Source organism: Cebus imitator, unplaced genomic scaffold, assembly GCF_001604975.1.
Source record: "Cebus imitator isolate Cc_AM_T3 unplaced genomic scaffold, Cebus_imitator-1.0 Scaffold27, whole genome shotgun sequence".
Lineage (NCBI taxonomy): Eukaryota > Metazoa > Chordata > Mammalia > Primates > Cebidae > Cebus > Cebus imitator.
Genome location: NW_016107342.1, coordinates 7,385,752 through 7,407,314, shown reverse-complemented (window position 1 = coordinate 7,407,314; position 21,563 = coordinate 7,385,752). Strand labels below are relative to the sequence as shown.

The 21,563-nt window shown below is 33.5% G+C and overlaps 1 protein-coding gene across 2 annotated transcripts in view; it reads left to right on the top strand.

Moving 5' to 3' along the window:
- Positions 1-21,563, top strand: part of ACVR2A (activin A receptor type 2A) — an 87,300-nt gene that overhangs the window by 36,503 nt on the left and 29,234 nt on the right. For both annotated transcript variants that reach the window (XM_017523153.2, XM_037736600.1), the window contains 3 exons: positions 16,922-17,129; positions 19,744-19,853; positions 20,043-20,197. In XM_017523153.2, the coding sequence (XP_017378642.1) occupies positions 16,922-17,129; positions 19,744-19,853; positions 20,043-20,197 (473 nt within the window). The remainder of the gene's footprint in view (positions 1-16,921; positions 17,130-19,743; positions 19,854-20,042; positions 20,198-21,563) is intronic.

Here is a 21,563-nt window from a genome sequence, read left to right as displayed (position 1 = left end):
CCACTGTGCCTGGCCCCAGTAAACATTTTTAAATGCCAGCTCAGGATACTTCACTCAGTTTTTATATTTCTTTCTTTATCTTTTTATTTTCTAAATTCAATTTTAAGACAAAAATCTACTTTTTTCAGAGGCATTTACATGATTTTAAAAATAATAAAGTACAGTGATAAAGATGCATACTTGAAATTCTCTGTCTTTATGATCTTTTGGTTACTTATCATTCCTTCCTTCTCTCTTACTTTCAGGATAAATTAAAATAGGACTTAGTTGAGTTTCGGAAGCACTAAAAGATGTGTGAGTTTCTTTTACTTTCTACTTTTAATGTCCTTTGAAAATTAAGCTGCTCATTTTTCTCTTCCTCCCAAGAAGTTAGAGATTTCTTAAACTTTGGAATTAGTTTCTTTTTTACTATTTCTGCTTAGTACCTGGGTGTCAAAGTGCCTGGTAGCTAGTATGCCAGCATTAGATATTTGTTGAATGCAGAAGACGCCGTACCTGTGTGAAAGGCATAGTGTCCTCTAAGATTTCTTGTAGCATGTCACCACAATAGATTTCAAAGTGTCCTGCCCAGGGGTGGAAGGGTTAGAAAGGGTAAACTTTTCTCATTCTGAAGGGGAAAACATTAGACTCCTATTTTTCCTCTGTTTACTGGAAATCTGTCCTTTTATAATATTATAAGAAGCTTACATATATTGGTTAAAATTAGAAGATAGCAGATCTTTTCTTACAACCATTGCCCCTATCGCCTTTTTAATTATTAAAAAGGCACAGGGAAGTTGAGATCTGGAAAATTTACAGGTTTGCATGCCCTGTCCTAGCAAAGTAGGCCTAAATGTGGTCCCAGATGCTACTCAATTGAATGATAAATGTGAAATTTTGTGATTTGCTCTTTTCCTGATTCCTGTTATTCTATATATACTTTTTGTATACAGGAAAGTGAAGTTCTTTCGTAGTTGATTTTAAAATCAATGCCTTTATTCTGGGCTACCAACTGAATAATAATTTGAAGTATATTTCTGCCCAACAAGATATCAAGTCATTCCTTAAGAGTGTTAGAGCAGTTACCTTTAAAGATGAAATGCTTCTTGATTCTGATGCCTTCACATTGTATTTTTTCTGCCTGTACATCAGTGTATCTGTGCCTTGAAATATTTTTTTTTCCTTTAGATCTTTTTGGAGAAAACCTAATAGATGTCTAGTTATTTAGTTTAGTAATGAATGCGGTTAGTTAGCATCTTTTTTTTTTTTTCTTCCTCTCAAGAAGGTAGTGCTTAGTTGGGTTTGTTTGTTTGTTTATTTGTTTGTTTTTAAGACAAAGTCTTGCTCTGTCACCCAGACTGGACTGGCTCAATGCAACCCCCACCTCTTGGGTTCAAGCGTACTCATGCCTCAACCTCCCATGTAGCTGGGATTACAGGCGTACGACACCATGCTCAACTCATTTTTTATATTTTTGGTAGAGACAGGGTTTCACCTTGTTGGCCGGGCTAGTCTTGAGCTCCTGACGTCAACTGATCCACCCATCTTGGCCTCCCAAAGTGCTGGGATTACTGGTGTGAGCCACTGTGCCTAGCCTTTTTTTTTTTTTCCTTTCCCTTTCCCTTTTCCCCTTTTCCCCTTTTCCCCTTTTCCCCATTCCCCCTTTTCCCCCTTTCTCCCTTTCCCTTTCCTTTGCCTAAAATACTGCATTGCAAATAAAGAAATTTGTTTTGAAAATTTATCCCTTCTTCATATATCTAACTTGTCTTTCAGAAGTCTTAAGAACTTCTTGAGAGGATAGGAAAAAAAAGATGCCAACTAACCTGCATTTAATTACTAAGATAAATAACAACAAGCCCTGGGTAGAGAATCTCTGTATTTAAATAAAAGTTTAAGAAATGAGGCCCCCTAAACATTTTGTTAATACAAAAATGTGCCATTTGTATTGAGCTGGGTCTACAATTTAAGTGAATTAAGAAACTGTCAAGAATTTTTTTAAGAGTGGCTGCTTGTCTCTTTAAGGAAATTCTACCGTTACAAATGTGCCGCTTTCTTTGGGACTCTAAAGCTTTTATGTTGAGGCATTTTAAGAAGAGATTTGAGAAATTTCGTTATTCATATCTTGGTCTCTTATTTGGAGCCATGTGGGGATAATTAGTCATTTAAGTGTTAACAATATCAAAATATATTGTAGGTGCTTGCCTTTGTAATTTGTCAGGAATTAACATTAGAAGTCCTTAAATAAGGCCGGTTGCAGTTGCTTATGACTGTAATCCCCGCACTTTGGGAGGCCAAGTGGGGCGGATCCCTTGAGGTCAGGCATTCGAGATCAGCCTGGCCCATATGGTGAAACCCTGTCTCTACCAAAAATACAAAAATTAGCTGGGTGTGGTGGCATTCGCCTGTAATCCCGCCTACTTGGGAGGTTGAGGCAGGAGAATCCCTTGAACCTGAGAAGCAGAGGTTGCAGTAAGCCGAGAAGATTGCACCGCTGCACTCCAGCCTGAGCAACAGAATGAGATTCCCTCTCAAAGGAAAACAACAACAAAAAGAAGTCCCCAAGTAACTAGTGGTTAAATGTTGACTTCCAAGTATTTTTACTCTCTTTACACATGCCGCATGCACATTGTCTTGTGCCACAACATACAACGTTTATATTTTTAGTTTATTCTGTACTAGTTGTGCTTTTAGTTTAGTAATATAAATGTATTACTTGAGTTAGATGGTTGGAATCTTGTAATCTTTTGTCAGACTGATAGTAAGTACTAAGTATGGGGTATTACAGGCAAGAGGAAAAAACATTTCTGAGAAGAATGCCAGAAAATGTTTGTGTTTTCCTTTAGAGGTGATTGTTTGGTGGTGGGAAGGGGCTTAGTTTAAAATAAAAAAATGAGATTTGACAGGTGTTGTATTGCCATTGCAGAAATTTTACTTGAAAATTTATTCTGTTTCCTAATATGTCTTACTTATCTGTCAAAAGTCTTTTGGGGCATTTTGGACTTTATGATAACTTCTGAACAGTGTTACTTTTCATAATGCTTAAAAGCCGCCCAGGGCAGCCAAATAGGAAAGGTGACTGCCTCTTGGATGTGTATCAATTAGAAGAAAAAGGGTATCAAAAGACCTGTAATGTATTTACAATCGAATAGGAACAAATTCATAAAATTAGTTTTCGAGTAGTAAAGAAATTACATAACACAGAAAAGTAATAAACAAGAATTTTATAATTTTTTTAATACTAGTAATCTTGCTCCTTAAAAGTTGGAGCAACATAGTTATAAATATGAAAAAAACTTGGTGATTACAGCCTGTTAAGTGATTCTATATCAACTGTTACTTAAGGGCATTATGAATTATCAGTTTGCCATCTTTTATTGCATTTAAAGCTATCCTAACACATATTGTTAATTTTCTTCATTAACTAGTTTTGAATGACCAAATATTGCTTTGATGGAAATGTTTATAATGAGGTTTTGGTGTTTTGTTTTATCAGATTTCTCACTGTTAACATTGCTGGTTATTCAAAGGTGATTTCACATTATCTTCATAGCAAGGAGAAGTGATCCATTTTTACTCTTTCTGTGGCAGTTTGATGATTAAAAAGAGGGCTTGCATCTTCCCAAGTAAAAGTGCTAAAAAACCTTAATATAGGCTTTTTCAGTATAATTGACACTTGTAGAGGTTGCATTTAGTAGGAACTAGTAGGAACTACTGTGTGCATGTTTGTTTTTTTAATCAGTCTTTTTTAGGAGCTCTGTTCTAATTTTGTGACTTTACTTTTTATCTCTCACCTTCTAAATTTATGCCCAGTTTTGGTTTTTGTGCATTCAAAAAAATAGCTTATAAATTCTGATGCAAGTATTGGCCTCTAGCTGCAGTCACCATTATCCCTTCTCCTCCCCGCAAAGAAGAACATCTAATATTAGAAACCTGACACCTTACACTAAAATTAACTCCAGATGGATTAAAGACTTAAACATAAGACCTAATACCATAAAAACCCTAGAAGAAAATCTAGGCAAAACCATTCAGGACATAGGCGTAGGCAAGGACTTCATGACCAAAACACCAAAAGCATTGGCAACAAAAGCCAAAATAGACCAAATGGGACCTAATCAAACTCCACAGCTTCTGCACAGCCAAAGAAACAGTCATTATAGTGAATCGGCAACCAACAGAATGGAAAAAAATTTTTGCAGTCTACCCACCTGACAAAGGGCTGTTATTCAGAATCCACAAAGAACTAAAACAGATTTACAAGAAAAAACAAACCCATTCAAAAGTGGGTGAAGGATATGAACAGACACTTTACAAAAGGAGAGACATACATGAGGCCAACAAACATATGAACAAATGCTCATCATCACTGGTCATTAGAGAAATGCAAATCAAAACTGCATTGAGATACCATCTCACGCCAGTTAGAATGGCGATCATTAAAAAATCTGGAGACAACAGATGCTGGAGAGGATGTGGGGAAATAGGAACACTTTTACACTGTTGATGGGAGTGTAAATTAGTTCAACCATTGTGGAAGACAGTGTGGCGATTCCTCAAGGACCTAGAAATAGAAATTCCATATGACCCAGCAATCCCATTACTGGGTATATATCCAAAGGATTATAAATCGTTCTACTATAAGGACACATGCACACGAATGTTCACTGCGGCACTGTTTACAGTAATAAAGACCTGGAGCCAACCCAAATGCCCATCAATGATAGAATGGACAGGGAAAATGTGGCACATATACACCATGGAATATTATGCAGCCATCAAAAACAATGAGTTCGTGTCCTTTTTAGGGACATGGATGAACCTGGAAACCATCATTCTCAGAAAACTGCCACAAGAACAGAAAATCAAACACCGCATGTTCTCACTCATAGGTGGGTGTTGAACAATGAGAACACATGGACACAGGGAGGGGAGCGTCACACACTGGGGTCTGTTGGGGGGAAATAGGGGAGGGACAGTGGGGGGTGGGGAGTTGGGGAGAGAAAACATGGGAGAAATGCCAGATATAGATCATGGGGAGGAAGGCAGCAAATCACACTGCCATGTGTGTACCTATGCAACAATCTTGCATGTTTTTCACATGTACCACAAAACCTAAAATGCAATAAAAAAATAAAGAGATCTGTTTTGCACAGTCTAGGTAAAACTTGTATTTACCTGCATCTTTTTTGATGTAATTCATCTTTTGAGTTAGTGCTAGAGAACTCCATAGAACTATTTTAATCCTAAAACCTGGGCATTTGTAGATACTCTACACATTTTGTGGCTGTAGGCAAAAAGAATTTTCTGTTGTGTGCTAGCTATCTTTGAAGATATCTAACTTATTCTGAGCAAATACAGTGTATCTTTCATGACAGAAAGACTAAAATATTAGGAAGATAATTGTCAATGAAGTGAAACATAGGATAAATATGTATAGAAGCAAGCTTTGTTTTCTTAGGAGTTTATAAGATAAAACATTTAGAAACAGTTAGCTACCCAACCCAATAAATCAAATCATTTTCATCTTTTACTTTTGTATGCTTAGGGAAAACAAATAAGGACTCTGGAAAGCAGAAGCTTGACCTCTGTATTCTAATTTAACAATCCTTTTGATACCTGTGGGCGTTTAATCAGCATGGATATTATATACCACTTGTTTTTATTTGGTAGTTAGTATAGTGTCATGAATTTTGTTCTATTAACACAGTTTACTCATTGTTTTCTGATTAATCTTTAAAATATTGCCTCTATTCTTTTGATGACTTCCAAACCTCTCCTGGCTATACTCAATACTACAGAATATAGAATGCTGTAGTCCAGTGAGGGCAGTTTTGTCAAATACTCTGCTTATTCACAACCCTGTGTATTTGGTGTTCATCTTACCTACCTCTGTTTACCTTATAGTGGTGTCTCTTCTTAATAGCCCTGCTTTAGTTTAATTTCCTCTGTAGGGCCTTCTTTTTTCTCGCTATTCTAGGTCTTGTGAATTGATTGATAACAGTATAAATTTAACTGAAGTCCTATACTGTGCTAGGCACTGATGATACTTGATCTTTGTATGTCCAGTATAAAGCAAAGTTTTCTCTAAAATCAATTTCTGAAAAAAACCTGTCGTCTTATATTTGAGACCTTACAAAGTTTTTTATATTTTGAGCTCTCTCTCAATTATTTTATTTTGAATAGAAGTATAGTGTTTGGAGAAGATAGATGAGCTTGAAATGATACAGTCAGTACTACTTTTGAATGTCTATAGAGGTTTCCTAAAGGAATATGTAGACGGGTATAGTAAAAAGATAAATTAGAAATTATTTGTGGACAAGGAGTTACAGTCTTTCAATTTGTTGTGAGAAAAGCTTTTAAAAGTGATAAGTAGTTACATTGTGAATATCATATCGTATACCTGTAGAACAATTAAAAAACCAACCATCTTAGAATCATATGAATGGATGTTTGTGGCTTGGAAAAACATTTTAAATAATGGTATTATGTTATGACTTCCAAAAGTGTTGTTTCTCAGAACAACTTAAATGGTAGGAAAAATCATTCACTTTATAATACTTATAGATTACTCAAAAAGAAAGCGATGAGATGATATTTGTTGAAGACATATGTAAAGTTTGAATAAAATTGTTTTGTAAAATTTGTGTGCTTTGTGATTTTAAAACATTCACAAGACTAAATTAATAAAATTGTATATTGGACTGTATGATGTACTTATGGAAAGGTTTGTATTTTTCAAATTGGTACTTTTTATTGGGGGAAAATTGGGAAATCCTTTGTGTTGAGATTTGCTTGATACTCATTTTATTTATGGTAGCATGCAAGTTTCTGGGCAGTAGGATGATTACTAAGCATAGTGAGAGACTGTTAAATAATACTATTGAACTAATAAAATTTGGTATACATTTACTTATTAGTGCCATGAAAGATTATACTATACTAGAATTTCCCAATTACCTAAAATTATTATTTTGTATAGTATTTTTAATACTTTTTAAAAAGTTGTACTATAAGATGTTTTGGTTTAAAACCATCATTCAGTTTAATCCACATTCTATAGCTGATTCTTTGGACTTGTGGTTTGTCCTCCGAGTGGCAGGAACAATGACATGTGAAAGGGAAACCAGAATTGCTTTTTAAGCTAGATTTATTACATTTGAAACTTCATTAACTCTTCCCAGAGGACTAAGTTGCCTGTAGTAGGCACAAGTTTAGGAAAGAGATTGTTTCATACCTTTTTGTACTATTTCTCTATGACTTTTTGATGATTTCAGACAGCATTAGAGTATTTTTCCAGAAATTCCTTGAATTTGGAGGCTGCCAAAACAGTTATTTTTCTCCTTAACGTTGATTGCATACATAGGAGAATTGTGATAGGTAAGGCTAGTCAAAGGGCTGTGAAAGACATCGAAAGACTGTCATCTTAATCAGAAAGAAAGTGTAATGAAATTGATAGTTGTAAAATGTTTAAATTTCATCTACCTGTTTGAAAGAGTAGAGGGAAAACCAGTAGTAGTTGGTGGGGTTTAATTCAGTTGTTGTTATAATGTGTTCTTGCATGTTATCATTCATTAAGTACTGTCTGTCTTTAGAACTCGAGTAAGACAGGTAGTCTTAGACCCAGTGGCATCCTTTTTTTTTTTTTGCTTTTTGGAACATTTGTTTTACATTGATTTAATTCAAAGCTACAGACCACAAAAACTCCTTAATGCCAATGATAAAATGGTTAGATATTTCATCGCATTGAGAATGACTCATTTTAACAACTTATTAACTATACTCTACAAAAAGACAAGGCTTAGTGCGTGGCTCACACCTGTAATCCCAGCACTTTGGGAGTCAGAGAGAGTCTTGAGACAAGGAATTCAAGACCAGCCTGGGCAAAATAGCAAGATCTTATCTATACAAAAAATAATTAGCAGGCTGTGGTGACACACAGATGTTTTCCTAGTTACTTAGGAGGCTGAGGCAGGAGGATCACTTGAGCCCAGGAGCTCAAGGCTACGGTGAGTTATGATTGCACCACTGCATTTCAGCCTGAGCTACAGAGCAAGATCTTGTCTCAAAAAAAAGAAAAAAAAAAGTTTAAAGAAGGGAAACTAGTGAAAATGTGATAAAAGAATGTAATAGATGGCAGGGTTTAAAAAGAAAAGAACTCTTTAATTTTCTATTAAGCTATAGCCAGATATTTTTTGATTGACTGCCTCTATTTGTCAGTTTGCCAAATGTTAATTGAATGCCTTCTGAGTTTCAAGAATTGTGCTAGATATTAGGGATTCAATCATGAAAATATTATACATTTGCCTGAAAGAAACTGACAGCCCAGTGAAGGACATGCCATTTTATCATCACCCTCTATCTTCTGTCTAAATAAAGACATGACAATTTAGGCCATTCTAACTCACATAGCCTCTCTCGTCCTTACATCAGGTATCCATCATTCTTTTTTTTTTTTTTTTCTTTCCTCCCTTTTTTTTTTTTTGGAAATATAGTTTCTTCTAACAAAAATGAACTTAAACACATATATAAATATATGTATGTGACTAAAAAATTTGGTGCTTTCATAATTTTTCTTANTATATATATATATATATATATATATAGTAGGATGGCTAAATTAAGCATATTAACATATGTATTACCTCATATGCAGTACGTATTTTTTTGTGATGAAAACAGTTAAAATCTTACCCCATTGGAGTTCTGACATGTAAAAGAACATGTATAGACAACTGATTTAAAAATCAGTAAGTAAATATAAAATAAAACACTTACATTGGATTGCAAGAATTGTGCACTTTGGGTGAAGGAGGAGTCTTGATTATAAGACTTTTAATATTTTGTTATATGTACCTTGAGAAAACTTGGAAATTGTCACCATATGAGAGGTTTTTCTGGGAGGCTTTCTACTAGAGCTGGGCTTTCAGAACTACTGGAATAACAAAGTGAGGACATTCAAAATGTATTTGCTTGAACCATGTCTGATTGCTCCAGCTCCATTTATTGGAAAAGCTATCTCTTCTCCATTGAATTGCCTTTGCTTATTTGTCAAAAACAAATTAGACATATTTGTGTGGCTCTCTTTCTGGGTTCTTATCTTTTTCACTGATCTATGTTTCCATCTCTCTGTTAGCACTTTACTGTCTTGATCACTGCAGCACATTGTAAACCTTAAGGTCTGGAAAGTGGGAGTGATTTCTCCTACTTCATTATTCTTTTCCAAAAAAGTTCAGAATATACTTGCTTATATCTACAATGAAACTTGCTGAGATTTTTATATGAATTGCACTACACCTATATATCAATTTAGGGAGAACTGACATCTTTATATTCAATTTTCCAATCCATGAACAGTTCGTCTTTCCAAATGTTTAGGTTTTCTTTGATTCTTTCATTAGCATTTTTAAATTTTAATCATAGAGATCCTATACACGTTTTGTTAAATTGTACCTGTTTTTTCTTTGGAGCAGTTATAACTGGTGTTGCATTTTTATTTATAGTTCCACTTATTCATTTTCACTAAATAGAAATGCAATTGATTTTTGTGTCTTGTTTATCTATTTTGTGACCTTACTTAATTCACGTATTAGTTCAGGGCTGCTGCTTCTTTCTTCGTCTCCTTTTCTGCCTCCGCCTTCTCCTTCTCCTTCTCCTTCTTCGATTCCTTTGGACTTTCTCCATATACGAGCATGTCATAGAGACAGTTTTATTTTTTCCTTCCTAGACAGTTTGCCATTAAGTTCTTTTTCTTGCCTTATTGCAGTAGCTACAACTTTCAGTACTGTGTTTCAGTACTGTGTTAAATAAGAGTGGTAAGACTGAAATCGTTGACTTGTTTCTGAGTTCAGTGAAAACATTTGTTCCTTCACCATTAAGTATGACATCAACTGTAGGTTTTTTGGTAGGTGCTTTTTATGACATTAAGTAGGTTCCCTTCTATTACTACTGAGCGTACTGATAGTTTTTTCTTTTATTATGAATGGTATTGAACTTTGTCTGCTTTTTCTGCAGCCACTGATATGACCATATGATTTTTCACTTTTAGTCTGTTGATTTGTTAGCTTGTGTGATTGATTTTTGAATCTTGAGGCAGCCATGTATGTCTGGAGCAGATCCCACTTAGCTGTGATGTAGTACTTTTTCTTTTTAAAAATATATGGTTGAATTCTCTTTGCTAAAATTTTGTTGAGGACTATTGCACCTAAGTTAATGAGAGATACTGGTTTGTGTTTTTCTTTCTGTGCTTTGTTTTTGATACCAAGATAATACTGGTTTCATAAAATGAGCTGGAAGTCTGTTTCTGCAATAGATTCTATAAAATCAATGTTGACATATTAATACTTAAAGTTTTCAAAAAACAAAACTTGAATTGTCCACACATTCGGTTGCTTGAGGTGAAATTTTTCTCATAGAAGTAGACTTTTGTAGAGTTATTTTATGGCAAAATATTCTGCCAAATTTCACATTCTGTGTACTACTTTTTTTTTTTTTTTAAATGGTAAGAAGAATGAAGCAGTCAGTACTAGTCATTAACCCATAAGCAGTACTTTGAAAATAGAACTATTATATAAATTAACTCTGATACTAGATTATTTAATTAGTTTTACTATGACTAAACTGAGTGTGAATTATGGTTTTGGAAAATAATTTGGAAATTGAATCAATCTACTTAATTTTACATATATGGAAACAAGGTAGTGAGGGATTTGGTAGCTTGTCCAAGGTCACAGTTTGTGAAATAGATTCCAGATTCAGGCCACAGTCTATTAAGCCAGTGGGTTTTACTTAGGGAGGAACATTAGATTACCAGCAGGTCTTTGCAGAAAAACAAAAACAACAATAAACTCCACACATGGGCATACACTATACTCTATATATGTTAGAAGTGGCAGCCCTTCTTTTATAGATTACAGTTGAGACAGAGTTACCAGAGGAGTTTGCAATATGGCAGTTCATGCTATTTTTTTTTTTGCCATAGTTGAGAGGAAGTTCATGGCACCTTTAGTATAGTGTAAAGTGTGTGTTTATGCATATATACACATACGTGTATTATATATATAGTAGTGTGTGTGTGTGTGTGTGTGTGTGTGTGTGTGTGTATAAAATGTATGTGTGTGTGTATTTATATATATTCCCAAAATATACTTTTTAGCTGCCTGTTGCCAGGACCTACATAATGGAACTCAGACATAGGAATGTTAGAAAATATAGAGGAGATTCTGATGCACATCATTGTTAAGAACTGCTGTGCTAAACTCTGCATGCAAATCTTTTATCCCTATTTATTTCTTTTGAAAATGGCAGTAGCAACTATTTAGAGTTACTTTGATAGATTACACCTATGGGTAGAGATTCAAAGTTTCAGAAAATTTTAAATTGAGAGATGTCGTTAAAACTTAATATACGTAAATAACTGTGCCATGTTTTTAGAACTACAGCTTTAAAGTCATAATGTAAGCTTAAGAATACAAAAATACATATAATTTTATTTTTGTAAATATTATGTTACAATATTGAGTTCTTTTAGAGACTTGATGGAATAGAGACTGTGGGGAGATTGTCACAGCATTCCCCGTAACCCATTTTCTTTCTACTTATGAAAAATATCAGTCTAGTTTAGATCTAGAAAACCATCCTGAATCCTATTTACCTTTTAAAAAAAAATGGTGGAAATATCTTTTTAATAAATAAAATGGCCCTTAGTTTATTTTTTATCTAGACTAGGAAGGCAAATATAAGACACTGATGCTGCTCCCCTTCCCTTCCAATACTATAAAATCCTCTCTAAAAATATCCTCAAAATCTTTCTTGATATAGTGCTCCAGGCAGCCATTATTAATGTTGATTGGAATTGACACCACAGGTAAAACCTATTTGGTACTTTTACTCTACGCAGTATTCAACTTTTTTTTTTTGTCAGTTTTGTTTAGTTTTTGGGGTGTTTCTATGCTTGAGTGGAATTCTTCTTTTGGAAATTGGAAATAGTTGCATATAGTGGTTTTTAACATGAATTAAATGGGTGATAATTCACAGAGCCCCCTTTCCCAATAAAATAAAGAAAAGGTAGGTTAGACAGATTATTGGGATTAGGATGTTGTTTTACGACAGGAGGTGGAAGACTACGCAACCTATAGGCCAAATCCAGCTTGGAGCTAAGAATGATTTTTATATTTTAGTTGGTGGCAAAAAAAAAAAAAAAATCCCCCAAAAGAACAATATTTTGTGAGTTGTAAAATAAAAACTACGTGAAATCCAATTTTCAGAGACCATAAAGTTTTAATGCAATATACTCATGTTCATTTATGTATTTTCTGTGGATGCGTTTGTGCTGTAAGGGCAGAGTTAAGTAGTTGTGGCAGACCACATGGCCTGTAAAGCCTGAAATATTTACTGTCTGGATCTTTACATAAAAATTGCCATCCCTGTTTTAAGATAACAATGGGGGCATTGAATATTGCTTTTGCATTATATGGTAAAGGAGGAAACTTACATTGCTCATATTTTAAACATGTTTCTGAAAATAATCTAGAAAGTGCCTATTGTTTGCACACAGATAAGTGATGGTAGCACCACCCTCCTTTTGTTTTTGAGACAGAGTCTCTGTTGCCCAGGCTGGAGTGCAGTGGCGTGATCTTGGCTCACTGCAACCTCCACCTCCTGGGTTCAAGGGTTTCTCCTGGCTCAGCCTCCTGAGTAGCTGGGATTACAGGCACACATCACCACACCCAGCTAGGTTTTGTATTTTTAGCAGAAAAGGGGTTTCACCATGTTGGCCAGGCTGGTCTTGAACTCCTGACCTCAGGTGATCCACCTGCCTCAGCCTGTCAAAGTGCTGGGATTAAAGGCGTGAGCCACCGTGCTGGGCCCCTTCTTTTATATACAGTTGAGATGGAGTTACCAGAGCATAGTTTGCACTGTCAGTTCATGCTATAATTTCTTCCATAGTTGAGAGGAAGTCTTGGCACCATTACTGCCCACAAATACTGGCAACTTATAATTACATCTCTGTGCCTAGTACATTGTAGAGCCACTGCTCTCAAATTTTTTAGTATTAGGACTTATTTAGAGCTTTTAAAAATTAAAGACTCCAAAACTTTTTAAAAATATGAGTGATATATATTAATATTTATTATATCATAAATTAAGGAAAGTGTTTAAATATTAATATATTTAAAATAGCAATAATTCATTATATGTTAGTAAAGAACAGATTTTTATGAAAAATATTTTCCAAAACAAAAAAATTAACTTTTTATAATCTCTTTAATGATTGTTGTAGTAGATGAAAACTGGATTCCTCTGTTTCTCCATTCAGTTTGTTGTGATATGTTATTTTGATTGGAGCATGTGAAGGAAATCTGGTCATACAGAGATATATAGTTAGAAAAAAAAGGAATAGTATTTTAATAATTTTTTTTTAGTTGGCGTGGGTGTTTTTTTTTAATACCATACCATGACTTAAGATTTGATAGTTTCTTTTCTTATTTTTTGAAGTCAATTTTATTTATATAGAATAAAATGTATTTTTTAAGATAAATAATTCCATAAATTTTGATTAGAGTATATGACCAATACATATTATACAATCATGTACTACCACTCTGAAGGTATGTCATTCCCATTTCCCTCATCCCACAAAGTTTCCTCATGCCCTTTTGTAATCACTTCCCTTTCCCTCACTCCCAGCTTCTGGCAATCTCTGAGCTAATTTCTGTCCCTATAATTGTGCCTTTTCCAGAATATTGTGTAAATGGAATCATACGGACAGCCTTTTGAGTCTGTCTTCTTTTACTTAGCATAATGTTTGAGATTCATCCATGTTGTCGTAGGTATCACGAGGTCATTCATTTTGTATGGATGTTTGCTTATCCATTTGCTATTGATGGCCATCGGAATGCTTTTAGAGTTTGGAGATAGAAAGCTACTCTCAACAGTCATATACAGATTTTTACATGGACATATATTTTTATGTAAATACCTACAAATGTGATTGCTGGGTAGTATGGTAGCTATATGTTTAACTTTAAGAAGCTGTAAAGCTGTTTTCCAAAGTGGCTGGGTCATTTTGCTCTACCACCACCAATATGTGAAAGTTCTAGTTGCTCACATTTCCAGCAATACTTGATATTGTCTTTTTGTGTTTTTGTTTTGTTTTAGGCATTCTAATAAGTGTTAGCATTTCATTGTGGTTTTAGTTTGCACTTCTCTGATGATTGATAATATTGAGTAGCTTTTTTCTAAAAAACTTTTTCATTCTTTTCTCTTTGGCAAAGGACCTATTTGAATCTTTTGACCATTTAAGTAATTGGACAGTGTTTTTTGTTGTTGTTGTTGTTTTTTTGTTTTTTTGTTTTTTTCATATGATTGACTTGTAAGAGGCCTTTATATTTTCTAAGCATCAGTCCTTTTTTAAAAATGTGTTTTGCAATTATTTTCTTCCAGTCTGTGACTTTTTCCTCTCCTTAGCCTTCAAAGAGTAGGAGTTTTCATTTTAGTGAGGTTCAGTTTCTCAGTTCTTCCTTTTGTAGGTCATATGTGTCGCTCTATGAAATATTTTATTATTCAAGGTCACAAAGATTTTTCATGTTTTCTTTTGGAAGTTTAATAGTTTTATGTATTATTTTAGGTCTGTGATATGTTTAGAATTAATCTTTGTATATGGCGTGATATATGGGTTGAAGTTTTTTGTTTTTTCTTTTTGCATATGGGTGTTCAATTGCTCTAGCATCTGTGGTTGTTAAGACTATCATTTTTCTATTGAATTGTCTTGACATCTTTTCTCTACATCAGTTGACCATTTATATGTGTGTCTATTTCTGGATTCTCTATTCTGTCCCATTGATACATATGTCTGTCTTTTCACTGTAACCACACTATCTTTATTGCTGAAGTTTTATAGCAAGTCTTAAAATCAGAAAGTATGAATTCTTCTTTATACTTCTTTCCTTGTTTTCCAGATGAGACATAATTTTGTAAAAGCTAGTTGCAGTGGAGAACCTGAAACCATTAATGAACTTTTTGTCTTTCGTGACATTAAAATCTATTGCTCTGTCATGCACATTGAGTGAATTTTTTAACCCATGACTGCTTCTGTAAAATCATACATAATTCATTTGGAAAATATTGGTTCTCTGAATTATATAGACTTTCTAAATACTGACACATTTCATTATTCAGTATTTAAAAGTCACAGTCAATATCACCACTGATCTCATCAGAAAATTCTTTTAGTATTTTTTGAAAGTTGTCATGCTAATGGTAGTAGATAAAAGTTTTCAAAATTTTTTATTTTTACTTGAAAACTTAAATATTATCATTGGAAATGCTTACTTGCTAGTTGCTTTTCTTGAAGCCACAGGTTCACTTGGTTTACTTTTGAGAACATGTCTGTCAGATGCCCAAGTCTAAATAACCATAATTTGCTTATAACTCAGTCATTTGGGGACTTTTTCTTGAGGCAACCATTGTAGAGTTGATCGTTGAATAACATGGGTCTTAATTGTGTCAGTCTATACATACATGAACTTTTTTTCAATAAATGTTGGGAAAGAAGATTTGGGATATTTGAAAAAAACTCAGAAATGAACTTTATAGCCTGGAAATATTGAAAAAATTAAGAAAAAGATATATGTCATGAACGCATAAAATATATGTAGAAACCAGTCTATTTTATCATTTACTACCATAATATATATACAAATCTATTATGAAAAGTTAAAATTTATCAAAACTTACACACACACTTACAGACCATACATGCATGGCACAGTTTGCAGTTGAGAGAAATGTAAACAAATGTAAAGATACAGCATTAAATTATAATTGCGTAGAATTAACTATAGTACATACTATGCAACTGTAATAATTTCATAGCCACCTCCCGTTGCTATTACGGTGAGCTCAAGTGTTGCAAATATCTGCCTAAAGCACCATATGATGCTAATCATCTCAGCTTGAGCAGTTTGTCTCTCCATTAAATTGCATATCACAGTAAAAAGTGATCTCTTGAGGTTCTAGCATATTTTTCATTATGTTTAGTGCAATACCGTAAACCTTGAATAACACCATGGGACCCATACAGAGTGCCACTGGTGATACTGGAATTGATCCTAAGAAAAGTCCTGACATTACAAGAAAAAGTTGAGTGATTTGATATATACCATAGATTGAGGTCTGCAGCTGTGGTTGCCATTTGAGACAGAAGATTTATTTTGTGAACAGAAGATGTAAATGTATTTTCATAAATACAGTTCAGTATTGTAAATGTATTTTCACTTTCTTATGATTTTCAAATAACATTTCAAGTAACATTTTCTTTAGCTTACTTTAGTGTAAGAATATAGTATATAATATGTATAATATAGAAAATATGTTTTAATCGACTGTTGATGCTATTGGGAAACTTTTGGGGGAGTCAAAAGTTACATAGTGATGTTTGTTTGTGTGCAAAGTCAGTGGTTCTTACCCCCTGCGTTGTTAGTAGTCAACTATATTTACGGTGCAGCAGAGTTGTTTGCTTAGTTTTTATTTTGTCACATACAATATTAAAAAATAGTCTATTGAAGGGCCAATTAACAATTTCTGTGGCTTTTCATCAAGGATGTTCTCAAGTGAAGTGAAACTGTTGTCCAAAGAATCTTGTGATACATGTATATAGTTATGTCCTATTATAATTATTTTCGTCCAAAAAAATCTTGTGATATGTACGATTATTTGGTGTTGGCCAAAGAAATCTTGTGATATATATGGTTATTTCCTGTTATAATGGTTATTTTTATATTTAAAGTATAGGGATTAACCTGGAAACCTAAACCCAAAGTTATAACACTGGGTAGACAGTAAATTATTGATATTTTAGGAATACCTGAAGTTGCTATCTTGGGGAACAGTCTCTTATATTAAGAGCTAATGTGGTAATATTGTTGTTTTTATTACCTTATAGGTGCTATACTTGGTAGATCAGAAACTCAGGAGTGTCTTTTCTTTAATGCTAATTGGGAAAAAGACAGAACCAATCAAACTGGTGTTGAACCGTGTTATGGTGACAAAGATAAACGGCGGCATTGTTTTGCCACTTGGAAGAATATTTCTGGTTCCATTGAAATAGTGAAACAAGGTTGTTGGCTGGATGATATCAACTGCTATGACAGGTAAGGACGCATTTAAGATCTTATGATAGTAATTTTCATCATTATCCTTCTCCCTTTTTTGAAAGGGGAAAGATTAGTGCATGAATTTTCAATTAAATGTTTTTTGCTTTTTTAAAAAAATGAGGTTAAAAAGAACATTATAATATACCCTGACAGTATATTTTAAAGTAATAAAATAAGCATGGCATATTTATGTTTTATCGTTGATATATTTTGAATAACCTACCACGTAGGGATAACTGTGAAATAAAAACTATTTTCCCCAATTTTTTGTTAGAATTATGAACCTTAAACATGCCGGTATTAAGGAAAACATTTAAAAAATTACTTTAAAAGAGTCTGTTGAAAAACCTATCCTCAAGAAGAATAAAACTTGATCATAGTGTTTAATTTTGTTTCATTTTCCTTCTTTATGTATCTGGAAGAAATTGATCTTACTACATTTTTTACTTGAAAAGTAGGGCCTTCGCTCTTTACCCTACAAGACATTTTAACCTGATGTTCAAAATTTCATCAGAACTAACACGGTGCTTATAGAAAACTGCATACTTGTTTAAATTGCTTTATTCTGTACTGGAAGTAAAATACAGTGGTCATGTTATTGACTGCCTGTGATCTTTCTATATGGAATCCCATAGCTGTTACGGTGATCCCTTAACTGCCTGGGACACAGGATTTCTATTGTGGGTGGATGGTGAAGACCAGCAGAAGCTGTGAAGTCGTAGATAAACAGACATTTTGGAGCCAAAAAGTACTGCTGTTTACAGTGAACGCTAGATACTTCTGGATCACTTTCAGGAGCCTCAGTTGATTACCTAGAATCTGTGTTTAATTATCTATATGTGACTAAAGGCAAAATGCATTGAATAAGCCCTTGAAAATTGGATTAACTGCACTTTTCATGAGAAATTAGAACACAGTCATTTAGATTTAGATATATATTTAGTATTTAGGATGTACTTCTAAGTATGTGACTTTTCCAGGGATTATTTCTATGTACTTATACATTTTAGCCACATTTTTTGATCATCAGCCTCTACTAACAGAAGTGGTCAAGTGATATGAAAGGTAAATAGGAAGAGATTGGGGAAAAATGAGTTTGGGAGTCATCTTTATCAAAAACTATCTTTTATTAATTAGTTGAAATCAGGGATTACTATTCTTTTTTGTAGTAGAAAACTACTTTGCTTTTTACCTAAAGCCCATACTCCAGCTACGTGAGACTCAGACAGTGCCGAAAAGAGTAGTGAGCCATTTTCACTGGAGTCTGCAGAGTGTGTTATTCAGTGCAAATTTTTGCTCTTAGAATGGTAATTACTATACCACCTTTGTGTCTGGGGGTTAAATGCTAACTTTAAACCATAAAATTTTTGTTTTTATACTCTAAATTTGATGAAAAACAAGTAGGATAATAAGAGGAAAAGATTCAAGAATTGTCAAAGTGTGGAAGAAAAGAATGATAAAAGAAGAATGAAATTGAATGGTGAAAAGTAACTATTGAATGAATTAGGCTAAGTTATCATGTTAATCTGCTGCCATTTGAGGCATGATTTTAAATACCAGATTTTAAATTTATACATTTCTCTTTATAAATTGTTAAAACTTAGCTTTCATTTGTCTTTAAAAAACCTTCTGCTAAATAGATATTGATGTTGAGTGTATTTTAGTTTGATTTTGTTAAAAGTCCCATCTCCCTGAAATTTCTTCAGCTTTTCACTTAAGAATTAAACTCTACCTCATCATTCTGACAGGTATTTCAAAAGTTCAGTTTATTTTTAAGATACATCTTTTAAGTTTACCTGATGTTGATTTTGTAAAATAGGTTTAGCTGTTTCTTAGTCGATGATTAGGATTTGTTCTAGAGGCTTAAATCTACTACTTTTCATGACTTAAAGTCCTATATTGAAGGCTGCTTTATTTATTTTAGTTTAATTCTAATCAATTTGAGTTAGTAGGTCCTATGTGATTATTGTTAAGTATTTGTTTTCTACTTGTTGCTCATCTCAACCCTGTTCATTGCGTTCAGGAAATTTAAATCTGCACTCTAAAAAACAAAGACAGTTTAAATTCCTCAGCCTAGTTTGGGTCTCTTCTGTTGAAATGTTTCACCCAAGAGATACGAGCTTTTATCATTTAGCATGTGTGCATGTATCTATGTGTATACATACACACACATCCACAGTTTTATAGTTTTCAGTTTTATATATAGTTTTTATATTCTCAAAATAGGAAAGCTATATTTCTTGTGAGCCAAAGCACTCTACCAAATGGCCTCATTGACTTTATGGCTCCTCTTCAAGCTTTTCTAATAATTAAAAAAAGCAAAAAAAAGATGGTTGCCTTAGGATGCTCATTAAAAACCAGATTATAGTAATAGTCCCTAGTAGTCAGTATAATTGTTATAAAGTCAGTTGTTGATTTTTTTTTTTCTAAAGAGATTTAGTAACAGGAAACCAGGAACATTTTTGTTTTTTAAGAATTATTAGATATTAGTACAAATCTTGAATTTGAATATAAATGTCTAATTTATTATTTTATTGCAGAATAAAACCACCTATTGTAGGGTCAGTATAATAATATTGATTTTAATTATTTTTTCTCTGTTTATTTATAGGACTGATTGTGTAGAAAAAAAAGATAGCCCTGAAGTATATTTTTGTTGCTGTGAGGGCAATATGTGTAATGAAAAGTTTTCTTACTTTCCGGAGATGGAAGTCGCACAGCGTAAGTTCATAGGGAAAATACATAGGTTTGCCCAACTGTAGATTGGAAACAAATATATTTGTGTTGATGGAATAATTTACCCCTACCTCCTTATATTCTTTTTCTCCCCCAAATTTGAGACTGTGACAAATATTTATTATAGAATTTTGTTGACCAAATCTGAGTTATTTTTCCCTCCCCTTTTCACAGCCACTTCAAATCCAGTTACACCTAAGCCACCCTATTACAACATCCTGCTCTATTCCTTGGTGCCACTTATGTTAATTGCGGGAATTGTCATTTGTGCATTTTATGTGTACAGGCATCACAAGATGGCCTACCCTCCTGTACTTGTTCCAACTCAAGTAAGTTATTGTCCTGTACTTTGTAGTGTTTTAAATTTTATATTTTTGAGAAATATTACTGTGGTGAAACTCACTAACCTATTACAAGTTATTTTCCTTTGGAGTTAATTTTTGAATGTTTATTGTCATGAGAACTATATCTAACTTTGCAAACTTATTAACGTACAGTCCTAAACTTTTCTCACTTAAGGGTTGAGGTGAAGTAGAATGAAGGGGTATTCCCATTGCTATTTCTCTTTGGAGAGCTTTACATTCATTCTAATACTTTTAAGTATTAACCTGCTTTGCTTCTTGAGAAGTCATTTATGATGGAGAAGTGAAATCATAACCCTGTCTTTGCCCTCTGTCCCCTCTTCCATTTCTAAATTTCTGTGCCTTCTTCAAGACCACTTGCCAGAACATTTTATCCATGGGGATAGACCCAGGAAGAGGGGTTTCATAACGGCTTCAGAAAGATATACCCATAAATATTTTTTGGGAAGAGGAGCAGAAAAGCAACCTTTCTTACCATGTGTTGTTGATAGATCAAGTATTTTTTTTGGGTTGCCTCATATCAAGTGTGTTCCAAAGATTAAAAATGTTTTTAAGGCTCTTGATTGTCACACACCACACCCCAAATGTTTCTGGAAATATAGGTGTAGAGGGTAATCCAATTAAATTCATTTAATTTTCTACATTCTCTTACCATGTAGACAGTTTGTGCAGGTCTAGTGCTTTATAATGACTTTTCACTGAATTATATAATATTCTACAGGCCTATGAAAGCTGGTAACTTTTGGTTTTACTTGCTTGAGACATCTCTGAATTCTAGCTTTTACTGTGTTTCTTTTAACTCTTAAGATCACATTACCTCAGCCTTCTGGATCTCTTGGTATAACTTTGTTTCTGTAATACCAGAAGGATTAATGGTTAAAATTTGGTAGAAGAAAATAGTAAAGTCCTATAATTTAATGACCTAAACAACTCCTTCCCTTTAAGCTTTATTTATATAACACACTTATTTCTCAGTGCTTGCAGCAATCTGTTACCATTAGATCATGGATTTTTATAATCTTTGTAAGATGTGTATGTAGACAAATAAACCCAAAGGTAAAATACCATGTTCGGTAATTAGGTAATCATTATTTTTTACACCTTAAGTATTTAAACTTTTAAATATTAGTAACTAAATTTGTGTTCATTAAGAATCATTTCTGAAAAGTGCTTTAAAATAAAAGGTTTTAGTACCTAGTCTATGTAGTTTACTCCAAATGGCCATAGAATTCACTTTACCTTCTGTCAGTGATAGCTTTTTAAAAATTTGTTTTAGTATCAAAATTTAGAAGAGAGATTATTTGGTATTATAATAGTTTCCTGAATTTACCAG